The sequence below is a fragment of the Salvia hispanica genome, chromosome 1 (genome assembly GCF_023119035.1).
Source record: "Salvia hispanica cultivar TCC Black 2014 chromosome 1, UniMelb_Shisp_WGS_1.0, whole genome shotgun sequence".
In the NCBI taxonomy this organism is placed as follows: domain Eukaryota; kingdom Viridiplantae; phylum Streptophyta; class Magnoliopsida; order Lamiales; family Lamiaceae; genus Salvia; species Salvia hispanica.
Genome location: NC_062965.1, coordinates 17,169,915 through 17,190,816, shown reverse-complemented (window position 1 = coordinate 17,190,816; position 20,902 = coordinate 17,169,915). Strand labels below are relative to the sequence as shown.

Sequence of the window (20,902 nt, the reverse complement as noted above, 5' to 3'; positions counted from 1 at the left end):
CACATCGTTAATATCAAAGAACTGACTTATAAAAATATTAGGTTATTAAAGAGTGTTTTGTTCTAGTATATAGATGAGGTATATTCTTGATTCATCTCGATATTAGAGTAACCACAACGCTTAACACTAAGAATTGACAGATTAAACGTCTTACTTGTATTTGATTGTTACCTATACGATGGACTCTATTAGGGCAATGAACACGACGCGCTCAGTGGTTTGCAATATCGATACATGCTCAAAAAGTGAATCTTACACGTCGGTCGCACATAGCCTTCAAATCAAAGTGTATTTTTTATATTTATAGACAAAATTTACTCTTTATATCCATCAAAGCACAAAATCAACTTAACCCACCTAATGAAATTTTGATAGGCCCACATCGGTTAAAAAAGCGTCACGAGTAAAAAAGTTGGATTCCCAATATAAATTGTCACGATCCGAATCATGATTTTTTATTATAGGATAATAAAAAAGAAGATATAAAGATTTCATTTCTACTGTTTTCCCAATTGACGTGTTTTCGCCAACAAAAGGAAAAGGTATCTTTCAAAAGCTTAAAGCATGGCAGAAGATTGTCCACAAAATAAAATAAAATAAAATAAATAAAAAGAATAATAATCTCTTAGTAATTCCTAAAAAAACGAATTTACATATGGCTAATTAATTTACATCGCAAAATGTGTATTTTCTCCCCTCTTTTCGAATAAAATTAAACAGAAAAATCATGACATGTTAACATGCAGCGTTGCGGTCATGCTAAAGTTACACACCGGGCACGACTGCAGCTGCTGGGACCCACTCCCGCAGGCGGAGCAGAGGCAGAGATGCCGGCACGGCAACAGCAAAACGGAAGCCTCTCTCTCTCCGCACAATCTGCAGCGCCTCCTCTCGCTACTGTTTCCGTCGTCGTTTTCCTCTGCATCGGCGGATCTGCTGCTTCCGCAGCAGGATTCCTCGTCGGCGACATCGGCGGCGGAGAGATGCTGCTCGCCTCCGCCGTTTCCGACGTGGTGGAGGACTTGCTCGAGATCGGTGCGGAGAGAATTGGCGGTGGCTTCGTTCGATTGAGCTAAGTCTCGCCATAGCTGATTCTCGACGTAGAGGCTTTTGACGCGCTCCTGAAGGACTAGATTCAGCTTTGCCATTCTCTGAATCTGCTCGTCCTTCTCCTTCAATTTCTTCACCACGCCGTCGCCGATCGCCGCCGCGAGGAGCCGCGCCTGCTGCTTCTGCCGCGATTCGAGCTCGGATCGTATCTTCTTCGTCTGATTTATCATAAACAAAATTTTAGATCTCAGATCAGATTCGATTAATCGTCGCGAGTTTGGCGAAATCGGAAGCGATGGAGTGAATACGTACGTGCTGTGTGATGATCGCGTCGATCTCGTACTGATACTGCTGGATCCCCGGCACGATTTCCTCTCCGGCGATTGTCGCCTTCTGCGACGCGAAATTCTGGAACTGATTGAAGGAATCGGCTTCTCTGGAGCGCTTTCTCGCGATGTTGTTGTTGAAGGTGACGCCGCTGTCGGTGTTGACGGAGGTCTTCGCTGCCGCGGACGGATAATAGAACTGATTCTCCGGCAATGCCGCGGCGGTAGGAACGCCGAGGAACTGCGAGTTGTAGGCGTTCATCATCGCCTCTCTGCAAATCAAATCAACAAAATCGATCTCACAAATCCGATCGGAAATCGGAAAAAGCAACGGAAACCTAATCAAATCGGTAAAATTCAACACACCTGTCTTGAATCAGCTGAGGAGAGAAGAGATTATTCAGATGCCTTGCTTCCACTGCCATTTTGAATCACAACAAATTCGTGTTTTCGATTTCTAGAGAGAGAAAATGTGAGTGAAGAAACGAGGTGGCGACTAGAGAAATGGATTGGGATAAATGGATTTATATAAAGGAAGGAGAGAGAAAGTGCTAAGGAAAGTCAATAAATTTAGAGAGAGAAAAGTGGGTCTGTATTGAATTCAGCAAACAGTATGGCCGGTTATGTTTATTAAAATAAAATAAAGGGAGAAATCGTACTTGAGCAAAATCAGGATTTAAATATTTATTTTTACCTAAGTCAGCACTATTAAAGCCCATATCACGGTTTCCATTATTTGTAACGGCCTCATATCTAGGGCTCATGTGTATTTATTTATATTTCGGTGATTCACATTAAAATTTTATGTTTTTAGGCAAATTACATTAGCTTTAAATCTGCTAATCAAATATTAAAATATGACTTAGTCTAATCTTATAACAAAATATTAATTAATTCTGGTTTTACAACCGGTGAAGATTTTGAAATTCGATATAGATTGACGATTCACTTAAATGACACTATCAGTCGCTAATCAAAACTGACGTTACATATTAGGCAATAAAACATCGTCATATTGAATAGTGAGACGGAATGAAAAGATGAGAACGATTTAATTCAATATATATAGTGCGAGATTTTTTCGATTCTTACGATGTGACGTTGTTTTGAATTATTCTATAGTGTCATATAATTAAGCTATCGAACTAAACGATAAAATTTTGATTAGTTGCAAAATCAACATAAATTTATAGTACTATTCGGGTAATTCACAGATGGATTTTAAAGCTAGTGGGAAAATTAGAATTTGACGAAAATATACGAATTTAAAAGTTAACTCTTTATATTTTATGATTGGATTAGGTCTATTTTATTTTGAAATATGGGTAACGTTCCTTATTTCTTATTATATCTTGAAATACTATAAGGAGGTTTGTGATTCAGTATTACTCGTGTGACATATACATAATATACTTTTATAGAAAACATATCAAAAGAAGATGATGTGAAAGTGAAACTACTTTATAATGTATAATCTCTGTAGTGTAGCTATTTTCTTCTAGATCCATGTGTATAGATCACATAGTTTTGGGCAAAACCAACAATTATAGGTTGTCATTACTTATGTTCATAAATTTTTCAGCTAAATTTATCAACAAACGGCAAATGGGGCCATCCTAGAGTATTCGCCTAATGATTTTCTCATTTATTTAAAATAATATTACTCAGTGTATCACAAGAGATCGAGATAAATCTTTTCCGCATAAAGTTTAAATATCAGTATTAAGAAATTATGTTGATATAGAATAAAGTATATAAAAAAAAAGAGAATTAAAGAAATTAAAAGAATTTTTTTTTGCTAAACAAGTAAGTCACTTAACTTAATCCATTAACTTAAGGCATGTAGACTATAAATAATGTTTTTTCCAAATAAATATAATATCGTCTTCAAGCGGTAAACTAACTAGAGACAAAAACGTCATGACCGTCTCCATAGATTTAAGAAAAAAAATATACTTTGTGTGTGTGGGTTAGTTAAGCGGTAAGTTTAATGCTTGAGATGAAAGATCTCTAGTTCAAGTCATCCGTGACAGATCTTTATAATTTAAATTCATATACCAAAAAAAATTGAACAAAATAATTACGGTCTTAAGTATTAAAAAAATCTTAAGTATTAAAAAAATGAAGTTTTTCTAGATTGTGCGCATTAGACTACAGATCATTTCTATATATCCAATTCAGGTCTATTGTTATAGCTGTATTAGTACTCATATTTCCACAAATAAAATTTTATTTTATTACTTTAATCTATCCCAAAATATTTAATCTACATTATCCATTCTCTCTTATGTTTTACATATCAACTCGTATTACTCTCTCCGTTCCATAGTAATGTAGATGTTATTTTCAGCACGGAGATTAAGAAAAATTGTTTTAGGTGAGTTAAATAAATAGAGAATAAAGTGAAAAATAAAAAAGATAGAGAGATGAAGAGAAAAAAAAAGTAGCAGAGAGTATAGTATATGTGAAAAAATGTGTTGAATTTTATTAAAAAAAAATGACTCTATTACTGTAGAACTTACCAAAATGGTAAAATGAGTCTATTACTATGGAACGAGAGAGGGAGTACAATTTATGTCATCACAAAAATCCATATTTTTGAAGGAAGTACGGAGTAACATTTCTTAGAAATAAAAGCAATAATTATTTTATGGTACTAAATAGTAAATATAAAATCATGAAAAAAGTTGACGTGGCAGAGAGGTTTGATACGGTAACTGACAGAAGGGGTTCCCCGCCACGTTGCAGCTGCAGGTACTGGACCCCACACCACCGTACGCCACAGTTTCTGGCAATTAATATTTTCTTTTCCCATTTAATTTCTTTTACCAAAAAAAAAAGATGCGGTTGCAGAAACGTGAGGGGATGGGAGAGCGTGGGTCCCGCTTCGGGAAAAACGGAGCACGTGTGAGGTGTGAGTGTGTGTGTGTATGTACTATGCGGACAGACACAGTTGATTCTCTTCTTTTTCTGTTTTTCCTTTTTTTTCAGAAAGAAAATAAAATTGAATAAAATAACTTTTTTTTTATGGTTGTTTGGTGAGAGAAGGCCGTTGCGTGGGCCCAGTTTCATAATGTTTTTATCTGCAGTTTTTCCCCTCTTTTGATACCTTGTCCCCATTCCCAGAACTTGTGCGTGCCTTAGCTAGGACAACCTCAACCCTTGGGTTTCTATTGTCTACTTCGCCGGTGCACCTACACCAGATGGGAACTCGTACAACGACATTACGGTCGATAATTTAAACGATATCGTCTATTCTTAAAATCACTCGTGAACAATTATTATGTGTAGCGATTAGATTTCTTTTTGCAGTGGATCAATGCAAACTTCATGATTTTTTTTTGACTAATTTTTAAAGGCGTGAGATGGAATGAAATTTTACTGAAAATCTATAGTAAGTCCAATTGCTTGGGAATTTCATGAGATTTTTATTGAAGTTATTTTCGATGTGAATGAATAGTTTTGTATGCTGCTCAATTAGTAATTTGGATATACCAAAATGGTAAAAGGGAGTGTTAGTTTTTATGTTAATTCACCTACATATTGAGCTTTTTTTTTTTTGGAAAGTTGGTATGATATGTGTGGGTTTTGTATTATTCGATTATCTTTTGTGAGTTTACATATATACTATATGGTTGATTCTTGTTTGATAATGGATGCATAGTGAAATCAAGAGAATAATGCAAAAAAAGTTATTTATTCTTTTAGTTTGAGTTCTCTTATTTGGAGGATAGAATCAATAGTTTGGACATTATTGACTCTCCCGTATTTAATTAGTATCACTAAAAAATGTCATTTTATACTTTAATTGAACAATTGCAAATAATAAAATTTTAAAATTTATTATCCATTTATAACTGACTAAAATTTTACCAATTTTTTTTTAAATAATTGATGTCCTATATATATAATGTTCATATGTTTGTACTGATGCATTCTTACTTTTTGTGTCAAAATTTTCGCAACAAACAAAATACTTTGCTTGAAATCATGCATTTTACTCGAAAAAAAGAAAGGAAAAAGAGAATAAAGAATCCTTCAAATCTTGGAAAACCACTTCTTGAAACTCACCACCTTATCTTCACAAACGTCCAAATCATATATTGTCGTATTAGGATTTAGAAAATTTAAAAATAAAATAAAATATTTTTTATTGATATTTATACATGTATGTAATTTTTAATTCAATTATTAATTTCTCAACTGGATTTAGGTACAGAACTACAGATGCATTTCGTCCTAACTCAGTGGTCCATTTACATAGGGTTGAACAAATTTACTCCATATTAATTGCAAGTCAAGTACATTTTAGAGTAATATTTTATCATTCAATTTCCCATCTTGTAATTAATGTCTATACATTTCTCAGTTTCAATTAGTAATTGATTGCGATATCTCGAGAAAGTAACATAAATTTTGTTTTAAATGTTACAATAAGATTATGTTGTCATATTATTATATGCCATAAAAATTTTATTATATATAATATTTATTAATGAAATAAGAAATTATAATTAATTAATGTTCAATTATTTTTACATGCATATATAACTCTCATACTTAAATATAAATAGAGATATGATTTTTAGTTTATTTTCCTTCGTTCATCAAACTAAACGGAGACAATTTTATTGTTCTATTTAAATAATTTATCAATAGTTTAAATCTAAAATTTTAAGTCAATTTTACTAAATTGAAATCTAAATACAAAAAATAATATATCTTCAGATTTTGTATTTAATTTTCATTTATAGCAACGTACCCTAAATTAATCAAACTATTAATCGGAAACATTTTGTTGGCTGTCAAATTGATACTAAAAGTAATTATTCCAAGATTAGAACCAAAATCGAAAATTAAAATTAGTACCGTAATTTTAATTATTCAATTAATACTACTTCCCTTGGATATTAACTACCCAAATATTTTTTATACTGATGGTAAGAACGTCACATGCAATTATATGTATTAATTAAATACAGATTCATTAAGTTGGACTTGAGGGATTTGTTTAATTTAAATATTCTAAATTCTAATATTCCCTGTCGCGTATATACATTTAAGTAAACCAATTTTGGTTAATTCAATGATTTTCTAAAGTTTGACAACTCTAATTGAGTGTATCATCAACTACTAATTTTTAATTAAGCGATGACTGATAAGTACAGATCAAGAATATATTCTTTAATTATTTAGAATCATTTTACGTTTATGGGAATAAATCTTAGGGTTATCGTTTTCAATTTAAATATATATATTTTCAAGAACAAATGCTTGGAATAATGGAATTTTAAATTTACTATAAACTGAATTTTCTATCAATTTTGGTCAAAAAAGAAGCAATAATGCAGGGATCTTCACGTGTAAATATGTACTAAATTTGTACCAAGGTTTAATCAATATAAATTAACTTTTGTGATGATCAAGGTATGTGTTATTATGGAATTATTATAGTCTACAACATGTTGGAATCATTTCACGGCATATAGGGTTGTCTACAAGGCATCCCCACTACTAATGTGACATTATGCTTTATTATTTAAAAAGTGACAAATAAAATTAAAAGAAATATAAAGAAAATAAAATACTTACTACTAATGAATGCCATTTGTATGCATCAAAACAAAATCAATGGAATTAAACAATAATAATATGATAAGAATATGTATTGAGTGGTTTGGCCTAAAGATTAGGATTAAAGTGTAGACATGTCTCTTAATTTTCTCCTAATTTTGTTTAATTTTCTATTTGTTGGCCAATCAAATCAAATATTACACGAGATTAAGGTTAGTGGGACCCTATTGAAATTCTCCACAAATAAAAATTGAGTGCGCATCTTCAGTCTTCACACGTTCACCAAAATCATTGCAAATTAAGAAATAATTAAGAAAAAAAACATATCATTATTTTTTAATTACTTTAATTTGAAGCTGATCACTTCATTCGACAACGACTGAAATTGATTCTAATGTGGTTGGCAATCTTGAAATAGATCCCCTTCCTCAATTAGTGGTAATTAATTATTTCAAACTACTTGTTAAAATAATAATTAATCAGATAAATATGTCATCTCATCTTATCTTATACCATTAAAGTATGTTTTGTATTTTTTTAAACCTAACAGTTCAGACTATTAAATTATTATTTTCTCTAATCTCATTCTCGTGGTTTGAATTTTTTTACTAAATATTTGTCGCTTCTGTTTTTATGAACGACTTATAACTAATTTAAGTTCTTTATATATCTATTATTAGTAATTACATATAGCAAAACTTCAAAGCAATGTTGCTGACAACAGTTCAACCTTTAACAACTAATAAAGGGTAACGTAATTTATTTTATTATATTTTATTGTAGATGAGGTGCAACAGCCTTATTGAGTTTGATTTTTACGAATAAAACATTTGAATGACATGAAATAGTTGACATATTTTATAAATTGATTTATTTTGCCGACTTCTCCTCGAATCTTAAGGTTTTGTGCGGTTGGAATAAAAATTAAGTGGCTAATCTATCACTAATCACTCCCTTTAGATTAATATAAAATTCTTGCCACCATCATCTATATATTTATATTTGGCTCGGGTAGTGATAAAATGCAAACTTATATATTGTACAAACTCAAAACTCATCGACACAAGTTCAACACTATTTCAATAGAATATCAACACAGTGTAAAATTTCAAGATTTTAATGTCAACACAGTATCAACACAACATCAATCATTAACTACCGTTGAAATTATGTTGACATTTTCCTATTGATACTTTTTTTATGATCTGTTGACATTTTTCAATGGTCCAGATCATAGTTTTGAGTTTGTATAATATTTAGAGTTTTCATTTGATCACATTCCTATTCGGCTAAATTGAAAAAAAAAAATAAAATTTGTCAAATTATTGTTTACTCCGCAACTTTCAAATTCGGCTAAAAATTTCTGAAATTTGGTTTGTTCACAATTTGCTCACAATAAAAAAACTGGTCGCATACATGTAATATATTGTTGATGTTTTTCAACTATAAACGTTATTATTTTGATGAAATAAATGACGTCGTTTAACTCCATATGTATTTCTTGACTGTTATGTTATAATTTCACTAAAAATAATTGATTGCGAACTAGATTAAACGTCATAGTTTCCCAATTTATTTTTTTACAGTGACATCATAATCTGACCAAATTTTATAATTTAGAACATTATACAATTAAGTTATACACTAATTAGTAATTACAAATAGTTACATTTATCTATTCACATGACAAATAAACTATTTTTAGTCTTTCAATAACAAAAATTTAGTTACATATAGTACTTGTTCGGTTAGATATAGAAAACAATTTTTATTGTTGTCAATTTCAATGTATATTACTCCACTATTAAACTTAGACATTGTTTGCATGTTGTTTTAGTTCCTTTGGATGTATTTAAATTCAATATTATTATTGCTTAAAAGTAAGCTCTTCAACTTAATTACTTAATGCAAGATTATCCAAACACCCTAAGTCCTTTTCATGTATTAGGTGATGCAATTATACTTATTTAGTCACTTTTTATTTAAACATATCCCTTAATCTTATTCTAGATTGATTAGCAACTTAGCCAAGAAAGTTGTCTCCAAATTTCTTTTACTTTACTTTTCTTTTGACATTAAATACAAATCACACAAAACAAAAGCAGCCGAAACGTTGACGTTGCGTTCAAGTGTTACTCATTATTCTTATTATTAAATAAAATCAACAATTTACTTTATTTATATACAAATCAAACATCTAAACTAATGACGCGTAATAGATCATCAATTGACAAGTCTTCTAGTTGTTTCTTCACAAGGTCTCATTCAAAAAAATGAATTAAATTAAATCTCTGTCAATACAGATGTACCAACTGATATGAATTCAATTAAAACATCCCTACTCTTGATAAAAATTCAAATTGTATAATATAAATTTTAATAGTTCGAATATACATGTCAATTACATAGTGAGTTGCATATATCCAATTAGATAATATACCACTTATAAACTTGCATTATCCTATATTATTAGATGATGGCTTCCTTGATTTGACTATATATTTCAAAATCACAATCAAACGTTTAAATATTAATAGAAAGATTTCACCATTTTCAAACCTCGAATCGACAAAAATACTTCACATGTTATTTATTATTACAGCCCAAACAGATATAGAACATTAGAGTTTGTAACAATCGATTCTCCTTAAGGCCAACGAGAATTGCTCACGGTTGGTTTATCATTACCAGACCACCACTTTGAGTTCTCGTTGGTCACAACCAAATTGATCGTACGTGCTTGATTCTTTGCCAAACCACCAGTTTGGGCCATATTCCAAATATCATTGTTGATCACGACTGTTTTTCACAAATCATCACTCGTAAGTCTTAAACTCTCAATGAAAGCATCAATATTACCGATCAAATATGAAAATATTTATGTATGACATTAGAGTCTGAAACACACTTGCCCGAGTCACATTAAATTTTCTTTTTATTTAATTTTTCTTGCTTTGGGGACCCTTCCCCCCATCACCATGTCACATTTTCACATCTGTAAAATGAAATCATAATTTCGATCAATTTGTATTTATGTGAATTGATGGGGTGTCACATTAGACGAATACAAGTGTTGGTTCAATCAATTTAAAGCTTAATTGTATAAAAGAACAAAATATGTGGGGCCCCAGCCGTATCTTGGACCACGACTACTTGATTATATAAAAACAAACGTATGTTTGTGTTCACGCCATGCACGTTGCTTTGCCCAATTTTCATTTATTCAATTGTCCATTTAAATGTATGTTGATGCATTTAATGTGAGAGTTACATCGATGTGATACGTTACCTTATTGTAGTCATGGTTTTGGATTTTTTTTGAAGTTGAGAAGATTGGATTGTCAATTTTGGCCAATCAACTTTATTATTGGATTAATTAGGGTATGCGTAAGATTCGGTAAAATTGCCGACTAGCGTTGTTTAAGGCTATGATTCGATTATTGTTAACCTTTCGTTTCTTGTTGTCTGTGATTATCTGGTTTTGTTGATTGTTTTTGTGTGCTTTGCTAATATTTTCTTTCTCTTAGTTTGTTTGACTAGTGGATGATTTGACGTGTATTTTATAACTGTTCGCCTGACGATAGCTCTCTCTTCTTCTCTTTTAGTGGTTTAGAGCATTTTTATTTCATAAGAAATACAATCATTTAATTTAGCATGTTTTCGTCTAGAAGTTGATTTGAACACAATGAGTTTCAATTCCACAATAATATTGTAAATTCAACTTAATGTTTTTTAAGAGAAAAGGTAATGTTTTTCTAGTTTGTCAAATATGAAAACTTGAGCCTCATATTTTACGTGTAAAATTCCATTGCTGTCCATATATTTCATCACATCACCCATTTTGATTGTAAATTCTCACAAATATGAAGTTGAAAAATCGTTTAATTAATCAATAATTGAACTAGTTGTGAATCATGGCAAATATAATCAACGAATTTATGAATCATCAAATAAATGGTTTTCTTGTCAACTTAAGATTGAGAAAATTAGTCAACCGACACAATGAGTTTTCTCTCTAGCTTTTCTAAGCAAGCCCATAAAAATATTTGAAATATTTTATTTGACTATGATAATATTATATAATTAAATGTGTTAGTACTCCAATCAAGAATAGGCCCACGTCATTCATGATAAAATGTGAGCAAAAGTAACTATAAGAAATGCTATTTATACAAATATAATTAGGCAAGCAATTGTCCTTTTCTTAAACAGTTGCAACCTCTCAGAATAATTGATGTCACCCACTCCCACAAACGATACATTTGTTACTTTTAGGAAATAAAATTAAACAACTTACTTTAAAAATTTGAATCTAGACATTGAAATTTCAAGAACGAGTCTAACTTGAATCGGTCGTATTCCCATATAAACTATGGTTCACTTTTCAATGTCACATTTTATTATTATCTAATATCCATATCTCTATTTCATGTTTACTATATTTGAGGAGAGTAATAGTTAACATATTTTACTAATTTTGTTTATTTATATTTAATTATTAAATTAATATATTAAAATGTGAATCACATTTTAGTAGCATTTTCTATCTTTACCAATTTCGTATTTTAAAACTTGCTTCGTTCTGAAATGGAATAATAGCGGACATATTGAGCACTTTTTATAATGACATTTATTTCTTGCTTGTATCGAATATAAATATCTGGATAAATTATCAGAAAACACCATGAAGTTTAATTGAATTATGGTCTAACTTTAAAAATTAACAAGAAAAAGGTTACAAAATGTAGATTTGTTCTTAATTATTCTATAGAACAAGAAAATTGGACGCCTCATAGAATATATTGTTCCAATTTTTCAACAAGACAATATCGTTATTTTATGAATAAATAGTAGTATAATTTAGGAGCATGTATGATTTGTTTTACTTTCATATGAGATTTTCATGATGGAAGAACAAATTTCAAATTCATGATTTTTTTTGACTAATTTTTTAGTTCTGGAATGTATCAGAATTTGACAAATGATAATTCGGCAATTTACCCTAAACATTTTGATTTTTTATAAAAAAATTAGAGAAGATTAATTTGTATGGACCGTTGTTATTGTGTGTCAGTTTTCATATTATTGACTTTAAATGACAACTAACTCTATACATATCCAAAAAGCAGCTCTGAATGCAACAAAACAGTGGTGACAAACGTGGAATCAAATAAGCCCAAAATCATGAAATAAAGTTGTTTGATAATAGTAAATGAAAACCAAACTTGATTGTGACTCTGTTGTTTGATGTTTATCTGTTTAGGGCTGCTGATTAAATAAATAAAATAGTAATTACATAAGCCTCATGTTTGTTGCCTAGGTCTGGTCAGCAATCACCTATATAATAAGTTAATAAACAATGTCACTGTTTGTTGATGATGTTGAAATTTCTTTTATTTAGAATTTATGTGATTTATTCAAATCTTGAACTTGATTTGATATGTATACATTGAATTAGTTCAATCAATTGCTTGTTGAAGTGTTTGAATTAGTTCAAGTGCTTGATGGAATATTTTTCCTCGGAATTTTGTATGAAAGGGTTGTCAATCGGAAATGGTCACGGACAAAATTCGCTGAACATCAGTCAGAATATAACCAACAGCAAAATCAACGTATATACGTAAGCAATGGTCCTTATAAAATCGGAAAGCCGGTTAACGAACATAGGGAAATAGAATAAATGGATATTTAGTGATTTTAATAAATCTATGACAGGGTCCTATTCTAATGCTTATAGTATTTTAATCTAAAATCAAGACTAAATCTTTACCTTAGATTTTAAAATGAGTGGATAAGATTAAAGCTTACAAAATCTCAATAAATAGTAGGCAAAATATTAACAAAAGGGTAATATCGTCATTATGTTATCATATGATTTTCGTGAGTGTTTTTTTATATCAACATTGTGTATTACAAATAACAACAATATGACATTAGAATATCAACACAAGGACAAGAAAATATCAACATATTTTTATTGAGATTGGACATGCATAATATTGAGATTTTGCCTAACAATATATTGAGATTTTTTGTTGCATTTGTTGAAAATAGCTGCTTATCAACATATACGAAAATTGAAATATAATTTATTAAATTTCATCACCCGAACATCGTCGGAACATATGCAATTGAGATCTCGTTGGAATCCTTAGTAAATTATCTTTAATTTGATATATTTTTTGCGAAAAAATAATTTAAATTGAGAGAGTTACGTAAATTTAAAGATTTGAGATGATTTTGAGGAGAGAGAAAGTAGTTAGTTATAATTACTAACATTAATATCCTTTTAATTTAATTAATAATTATTTAAATTTAAAATATATTACACTTGGCATTATATTAACCAAAAGATCTTCTAATCTAATGGTTGAAAATTGGTCTCAATTTGGGATTGATAATTACCCGATAACCTAAATTTATTTTCTTATATCCCATATATTTAATTGCAATTAAAAACTATAGTCATGTTAGTTGAGCATTCTACAAACTAATTATGCTTACCCAACTACTTATTGTGTTTTAATTGGGCCCAAATTAAACGAGCCTATAAATTTCTAAGGAGTAATCCATGTGCACCTAGCCCAATATATTTACACTCTTAACTAAAGGTCCAATTTTTGGGCTAAATTTCAAAGTATTTTAAACTATTTTTTCATAATACCCTTGCAGTATTTGCAATTTTATCCGCTCCATTTTTGCAAGATTTTAAAAAAAAATTATTATTGCAATATCGTGGAAACAATATCTAAACACAAACCAATTTAATATACAATTTGACATATAATCATCTATCAAAATGGAGTACTACAATTTTAACACAAATATTATATAGATTTGATTCAATTCAACTCGATATACAAATAAGTGTTATGTAGACTTTATTCGATTCATATTCGTATCAAGCGACATTATTCAGTATTCTGCTATTTGGGTTAGATTCGAATTCAAGTGACAAATCTTTACACATCCGACCCATTTGATGCATCGTACATGTGATACACTAGTTTATACGTAACACGGATAAATATACATGAGACCAGACTCCGATTTGCATAAACCGGATATGTTATCAAATAAAATTGGCGTTAGGAGTCACAGCATATAAGATCATAGTAGTAGTTATTTAAAATGGCCTAAAAACTCGAAAAGAGTTCTCTCCTACCAAACATGGTATAGTTTTTACTGCTTTATACAAAATGGATGTGTGATGATGCATAATCTTCCCAGCAGAGATCGATTTCTCAACACTTGAACCCATTGCACACAGAGAGGACGATTATGAGGATCAGCGCGACGATAATCGCCAAAACGATCAGCTTGATCTTCATGTTTTGCAGCCACATTTTTCTCCTGATTTGTGTTCCGGTGGTTCTGAAGTCCTGGGCCTGATTAAAATCCAGCAATGAATAGATATATGTGACGATCTTTGTATGAAGAATCCGTAGCATAAAAATAAATGCAGCTCGAACAGTAGATGAAGCATAAGGGTGCTTTGCAAATTTGGGAAAACCGGAAGTTATATAATTAGGAGAGTGTTTTCTGGATATATACCTGATGATGAAGATTCTCGGTCTTATCCACTAGAAGCTCGATCTTCTCACCACGATCTAGAACCTGCATTAGATGACTATATGAGATTGTATCCTACTTTCCAGATACAGCCATTGTTTAAACAAATATACACACGAATATTTAAATGTAAACAGGAAAACTAGAAAACAAATATGGCTGATAGTCATACTAATAGCTACAAATAAAGTAATCAGTCAACCGGAAAGCTGTCAAAACAATACGGAAAATGTGGAAGATATATTATCTTACTTTCAGCATCGAGTCAAATGTAGATCTAGCAAACCGACCAAAAGTAATTAAATGAACATAAAACATATTGAATTTTCAGTTTCCTGAGCATAGTTAACAACATGGAATGATGGAAGTCATTGCACATGATCGAAAAGTGGCGTCTATACCTTCTCGATGTTTTCCATCATAACACCTTTCACTTCTGAAACCTGAGCCTTGACCTTTGCAAATTTGCTAATCTCCTCGGGGTGCTCGCTGCAGTATAGCATTTGTTCCTTCAACTTCGGTCTGCAATACATGTTTTTTCCAAATCAATTACTGATATAGACATATCCAACAGAAAACATTTTATATTGCTAGTTTGTTACTATCACTAGAAAATTATGCACCCAAATTCTTTGTTAAGCCCGTTTGCAGGAGCTGTCGCAGCCTTTCCACCACCGTATTTTGCTACAAACTCGTCCTTTATGCGTTCTAGAAAAGCCATCGGAAGCTGCCTTCCAGCTGACTCTTCAGCAACGACACAGTATGCTGCACAGAAAGTAGAAACTACCATTTTAGAGCTCAATTCAACTTGAATCCTTAATAATTCACTTGTTTCTAACTCTCTGCGAACATAAATCAGCTTTCAATTTAGCATTAATAGCAAAATACGATAACAAAACAATCACTTGTTTCGAATGCTTCAATCATTTCGGCGAAGGTAGAGCTATACTAGATTATTTTTTCACATCGATTTTATGAATCAATTAGATGAACTAGGTCTCTACAAGCATAAATCACCACGAATCATTAGTTGTTCATAGAGAGGACCATAAGTTTATCTAAAATTTCAATAAAACACAGAAATCGGTGTATGAATCGACACCTAAAATATCAACACGAGCATAAAACTAAACAATTGCGAATTCACGATCTAATCGAGCAAATAGCAAATAAAATCAAGCCTCTTCCGATTCAAAAAAAATAAACGATAAACCGCCGAAGCAATCAACTAAGGTGAACAACAGCGACGATTATCGAACTTACTGAATCCGTCGTGGACGAGGTAATTGAAGGTGTGATTGTCGCAGTTGTAGGTGAACTTGTTGTTGGAGGCAGGAAGCTTCTGGAGGCACTGATAGGCTATGGAATTGAAGTTGCCGCTGAACTCGGTGTACTCCGCCAGCACCACCGGCGGCGTTCCGCGCGCCACCAGCGCGTAAATCAGCGTCTTCCGGCTGTTTTGCCCCATTTTCAACGGCCTAATTCGATTTGCAGCGCTAATTTAGGGTTCTTCACTTCTTCTTCTCAACCGTATAAATTCCTTTCTTAATCTCGAGATGGATCACTTTAGTTGAATTTCAAGAAAGAGAAACCTCTCTCTCTCTTCGGCTTTCCTTAGATTTTGTATTTTGAAATGCAATTAAATCTGCTTAAATAATCTTTAATAAAGCAATATTACATTTGTAATATAAGAGTATAAAAATATTGTCAACAAGATCAAAATTTAATAATTTTTCTGATGATTTTCAAAGTTGCAGACCAGAATTTTATCGACTACATTTTTCCTGAAATTTACTTGTGTTACGAATATTCATTTTGACTTTTAAGTCATTGGTTGCTTATTTAAATTTTCGATTACTATTAAATAGAAATTTAGGTTAATTATTGTCATTTTCAATAAATGTGATCGAGATTGAAAATGAGTATGATTCACATCAACGTTACGTTTCTTTTATTTTTTCATTCATTATGTTTCATGCACTCTAACAACATGCGCTTTTAACATTTTTTATATTTTAATTAATTGAATTTATAGTTATCACTTTTCATATACTAGTAATTTGATTATAATGAATGAACGGTTGGTATATTGTTAAACATCACATCCGATCATTAAAGATGAATGAAGTCCGTCCCAATTAGGTTGATGCAAAACTTTTTTGGATACGAAAATAAAAAAAATTGCATTGAAAAGTACGATAAATGAATAAAGTATTTCCCCATTACACTGTAAATAAAATGTATTACTTTTTGGGTCATCCCATTATAAATGACACGTTTTCTTTTATGGCCTTAAAAAACAACACTCACCACTCTTACTTTATCTGTATTTTTTCTCATTCCAATTTTATTCTATTTTCATTTAATCGCTAAATACTATATACAACTGCCTAAAAACAAACTTGTGCTAAAAAAAAATGGTGTCATATGTTCTTAGTTACAATATTCTTGATATTTATTTTTCAATTTGATTATTTAAAGGTTTAATAAAAGTAGGTCAATTCGTATAACTAATAACCAAAAATTGACCAATAAAGAATAATTTGTTGGATTATATATCAATCGACTTTTATTTAGTCTTAAATAAGCAAATCGAAAGTCTCTCAATATATAATTACAATTCATGCATAAAAATATATATAGATAACATATGACTCAACAAATTATGCAATATGATAAAAAAAGTTTAATAAATTTGACGGCAAAATGAGACAATTAACCTACTTGAACGCCCCCTTTATTTTAAGCTAACACAAACATAAAAAATGAAAAAAATTAAGCATAAAAAAATAAAACTTTAAAAAGAAAATCATGACTTTCTAGAGTTCTCATCTCACTCCATTAAAAATCCGTTCTTTAAAATGCGAAGCAAGAAGAAGCATCGAGAATCAATCACCAAGAGCAAAGCCTAACTAATTGCAAGAGTTTGAACTGTCAATGGAAGCCAACGCGCCCCAAATCGTGGACGTGGGTTCGGTGGTGGAGGCGATTTCAGCTGACGATTTCGACGCCCCTCTCTACGAAGTCGAGAGCCTCTGCATGCGCTGCCGCGAAAACGTATGCTCTCTTCCATTTCATTTTTCATCAATTTTGCTGCGGATGCTTCAATTCTGTTATCTGGGTTTTTCAATTGGAATTGTATTAGAGCGTCCCAAGTTGCAAGATTGCTTTTCTATTTCATTTCATCAAATTTTAAAAAATTACAATTGAATTTATGCTGTATGGTCGTTTGAACTTCACACTGTGTGGATTGATTGGTGAATACTCTAAATTTAGCTCGTGAGTTTGGTAATTTGTGTAGATTTGATGGACTGAAGATCTGTTCTTGCTGTTGTTTGAGTTCTTATGTTTTTTTATTGATTGCTTTTGGAAACTTACAGCTATAAATCAAGCTTTGTTGATCAAATTATTGGTTTTTAGCTCCTTATTTGTCTGTCTCTTGATTTGTATGAGTTAGATTACCATTCTTGTGTGCCTTTGTGTGTTTGATCAATTATTGGTTTTTAGCTTTTTGTTTACCTGTTTTTCTTTCTCCCTGATGAAGTACTTTTTTGCAGGGCACGACTCGGTTCTTGCTAACCGTAATTCCCCATTTCAGAAAGGTAACTAGTTCCCTTTACTCGTTGAACTATCCCGATTCTGACTGTATTGTTTATATCATAATCATATTCTATTTGGATTTGCCTTTTCGAAGTTACCTATTAAAGATTCAAGATTCGGTGTAAATTGGAGTAACGAGTGCTTGCCTGCGTATTGTACATATGTTTAGAGAACTATCCATCTTATATTCGAAGCTTAATTGTTCCGTTTTTCATATATCTTTTGTGGTAGATATTGCTGTCAGCCTTTGAATGTCCACATTGTGGTGAGAGGTAATTCTGTCTAGAATGATATCAGCTGATGTTTTTGCTTTCGAGTTTGTAACTTTGTTGATTCATATTCCCTTTTGTGCCTTCTTTCACAAGGAATAATTACGTGCAATTTGCCGGTGAAATCCAACCTAAAGGCTGCCACTATGTACTGGATGTTCCATCAGGCGATAAAAAGGTGTTTGATATTTGCTTTATCTTTGATATTAATTTTCGAGCTTAAACTGTAAAAGTTGCTCATTTTGATATCATTATCCGCAGATGTTCAATCGTCAAGTGGTGAAATCCGAGGCGGCCACAATCAAGGTACTTCGCTGCTTTACAACTCTGTTGTTTAATAGTTCTTACAAATGCAGAGGCTTTTCCGTTTTATCTCATTCTTGTGTCGATTCTGCAGATTCCGGAATTGGAATTTGAGATCCCTCCGGAGGCTCAACGTGGTTCTTTGTCAACAGTATGTTTTTTGTACCTCTTTTACACCGGAATAGGTTACTTCACTCTTGGTTCTCTCATATTTCAAAGTGAACCTGCGTCGTCTTTGCTTATTTAGTACTAGTACTAATATTCTCTGATGCACGTTTAGGTAGAAGGGATACTGGCCAGAGCTATCGAGGGGTTGGAGACTCTCCAGGAAGAGCGGAAGGTAAAGTTCACTTGTGTTTGCTTGCTATCAGACGTCGTCATTGTCATCGCCCTAATAATGATGAATGCCTTTCGTTTCAGAGAGTAGATCCCGAGACGGCTGAAGCAATCGACAAATTCTTGGTGAAACTGAGAGCTTGTGCATCTGGCGAGTCGCATTTTACCTTCATCCTCGATGATCCTGCTGGAAACAGCTTTATTGAGAATCCGTAAGCGATCCTCTAATTCTACATTCCTTCGGATTAATCACGACCGTAGTTGTGGGTGTGGTCAAATATGTTTCTTTATGATAACGTTGCAATGTGAAATAGGTGTGCTCCATCGTCGGATCCATCACTGACTATCAAGTTCTACGAGCGAACACCCGAACAACAAGCGGCCTTAGGCTACGTCGCAGACACGTCACAACGAGAACCCGGTGTTGAAAACCTAGACGGCTCGAACAATGTATCTCTAGCACAAGAGGAGCCACACGGCTCGGTTGGAGCAAGAGCTGGCCGCCGAGCTATTGCACAGGGTAACAGTGCAGAAATTGCAGATTCTCTGTTTCGGTATTCAGCTCCGGAAGAGGTACATTCGCCATCAAACCCGAGTCTATACGTTACACCATGTTTTCGAGTAACGATCACAACACTTTCTCGTGACAGGTCATGACATTTCCATCGACTTGCGGTGCCTGTGCCGCGAGCTGCGTGTGTCGTATGTTCGTGACAAGTATCCTTTCGATTGTGGCATTACATTTTCCGTTTTTTCGTATCAAAGTTGTTAGCTTTAACTGTAAACAGACATCCCTTACTTCCAAGAAGTGATTGTCATGGCTTCAACTTGTGACAGCTGTGGTTACCGCAACTCAGAGGTTCGTTCGGCCTCTTAGTTCCTTCCGTGCCCTCATCATATCTTCACACCGATGATTCAATAATTGTCTACTTTTCAGGTGAAGCCCGGTGGTGCTATTCCCGAAAAAGGGAAAAAGATAGTCGTTCGTGTGAAGAACGTCAGAGATCTTAGCCGCGACGTCATAAAGGTATGTAAGCCGTTGTTCATCTCTTCAAAGGCCTTGTTCCTAATTATTACCCTTGATCGTTTTAGTCGGATACGGCCTCCGTGGTAATACCGGAACTCGAGCTGGAACTGTCGAGTGGCACATTAGGCGGACTTGTCACGACCGTTGAAGGCTTGATATCCAAGATTGGTGAAAGTAAGTATCTTACGCATCATCTCGTCTCTAGCTCGAATCTTTATCTAAGTCTTCAACGCGCAATTGCAGGCCTCGAGAGAGTGCACGGGTTCACATTTGGTGATAGCATCGATGACGACAAGCGGAGCAAGTGGAAAGAATTCCAGGCGAAAATCGAGCAGCTTAAAAGGATAGAAGAGCCGTGGACTTTGATTCTCGACGATGCGCTATCCAATTCGTTCGTTGCACCCGTGACCGATGAAATGAAGGACGATGCCCAGTTATCATGTAAGTTCGTCCTCATTCTCCATTTTCGTTGGATTTTTCGTACTTGTAATGTTCGTCTCCCCCGTGCTGATCCGGCCACTTGAACGTCGTGCTTGTGGTCAGTCGAGGAGTACGAGAGGTCGTGGGAGCAGAACGAGGAACTCGGTCTTAACGACATGGATACGTCGGCCGGCGACGCTGCTTATGAGTCTGCTAATGTTGAGCCAAGTGAGAAGGCTAATGATGCATGATTGTTCTTTGCTTGTGAGCAAATTATTGTTATTTTTATAGTGTAGTTTCTTTTGTAATTTGTAGCAATCTTCGAATTTCGTTTAAATGCTATGACATATCTCTCTTATACTTTGGTCACTAATATACAAATTATAATCAAATTTTGGACTAAAAGTCAAGAATTTTGAACGTGT

At 32.7% G+C, this 20,902-nt stretch overlaps 3 protein-coding genes across 3 annotated transcripts; 1 reads left to right on the top strand and 2 right to left on the bottom strand.

Annotated features, from left to right (window-relative positions):
* Positions 1 to 606: 606 nt before the first annotated feature.
* Positions 607 to 1,892, bottom strand: LOC125204684 (BOI-related E3 ubiquitin-protein ligase 1-like). Its single transcript, XM_048103394.1, has 3 exons — positions 1,743 to 1,892; positions 1,363 to 1,648; positions 607 to 1,268 (listed from the first exon to the last, which is right to left on the bottom strand). Exons 1-3 carry the CDS (start codon positions 1,799 to 1,801, stop codon positions 726 to 728), a joined length of 888 nt encoding a protein of 295 aa, XP_047959351.1. The 5' UTR covers positions 1,802 to 1,892; the 3' UTR covers positions 607 to 725.
* Positions 1,893 to 14,000: 12,108 nt separating this feature from the next.
* LOC125201823 (vesicle-associated membrane protein 721-like) lies at positions 14,001 to 16,158 on the bottom strand. Its single transcript, XM_048100083.1, has 5 exons — positions 15,786 to 16,158; positions 15,146 to 15,287; positions 14,924 to 15,044; positions 14,505 to 14,567; positions 14,001 to 14,338 (listed from the first exon to the last, which is right to left on the bottom strand). Exons 1-5 carry the CDS (start codon positions 15,988 to 15,990, stop codon positions 14,195 to 14,197), a joined length of 675 nt encoding a protein of 224 aa, XP_047956040.1. The 5' UTR covers positions 15,991 to 16,158; the 3' UTR covers positions 14,001 to 14,194.
* A 1,187-nt stretch (positions 16,159 to 17,345) lies between these two features.
* On the top strand, positions 17,346 to 20,846 carry LOC125204796 (zinc finger protein ZPR1-like). Its single transcript, XM_048103569.1, has 15 exons — positions 17,346 to 17,579; positions 18,080 to 18,124; positions 18,354 to 18,394; positions 18,488 to 18,569; positions 18,653 to 18,697; positions 18,789 to 18,845; positions 18,975 to 19,034; positions 19,115 to 19,242; positions 19,345 to 19,603; positions 19,681 to 19,747; positions 19,819 to 19,889; positions 19,968 to 20,057; positions 20,123 to 20,231; positions 20,301 to 20,498; positions 20,601 to 20,846. The coding sequence occupies exons 1-15, from the start codon at positions 17,460 to 17,462 to the stop codon at positions 20,726 to 20,728; spliced, it is 1,500 nt and encodes a 499-aa protein (XP_047959526.1). The 5' UTR covers positions 17,346 to 17,459; the 3' UTR covers positions 20,729 to 20,846.
* Positions 20,847 to 20,902: the final 56 nt, after the last annotated feature.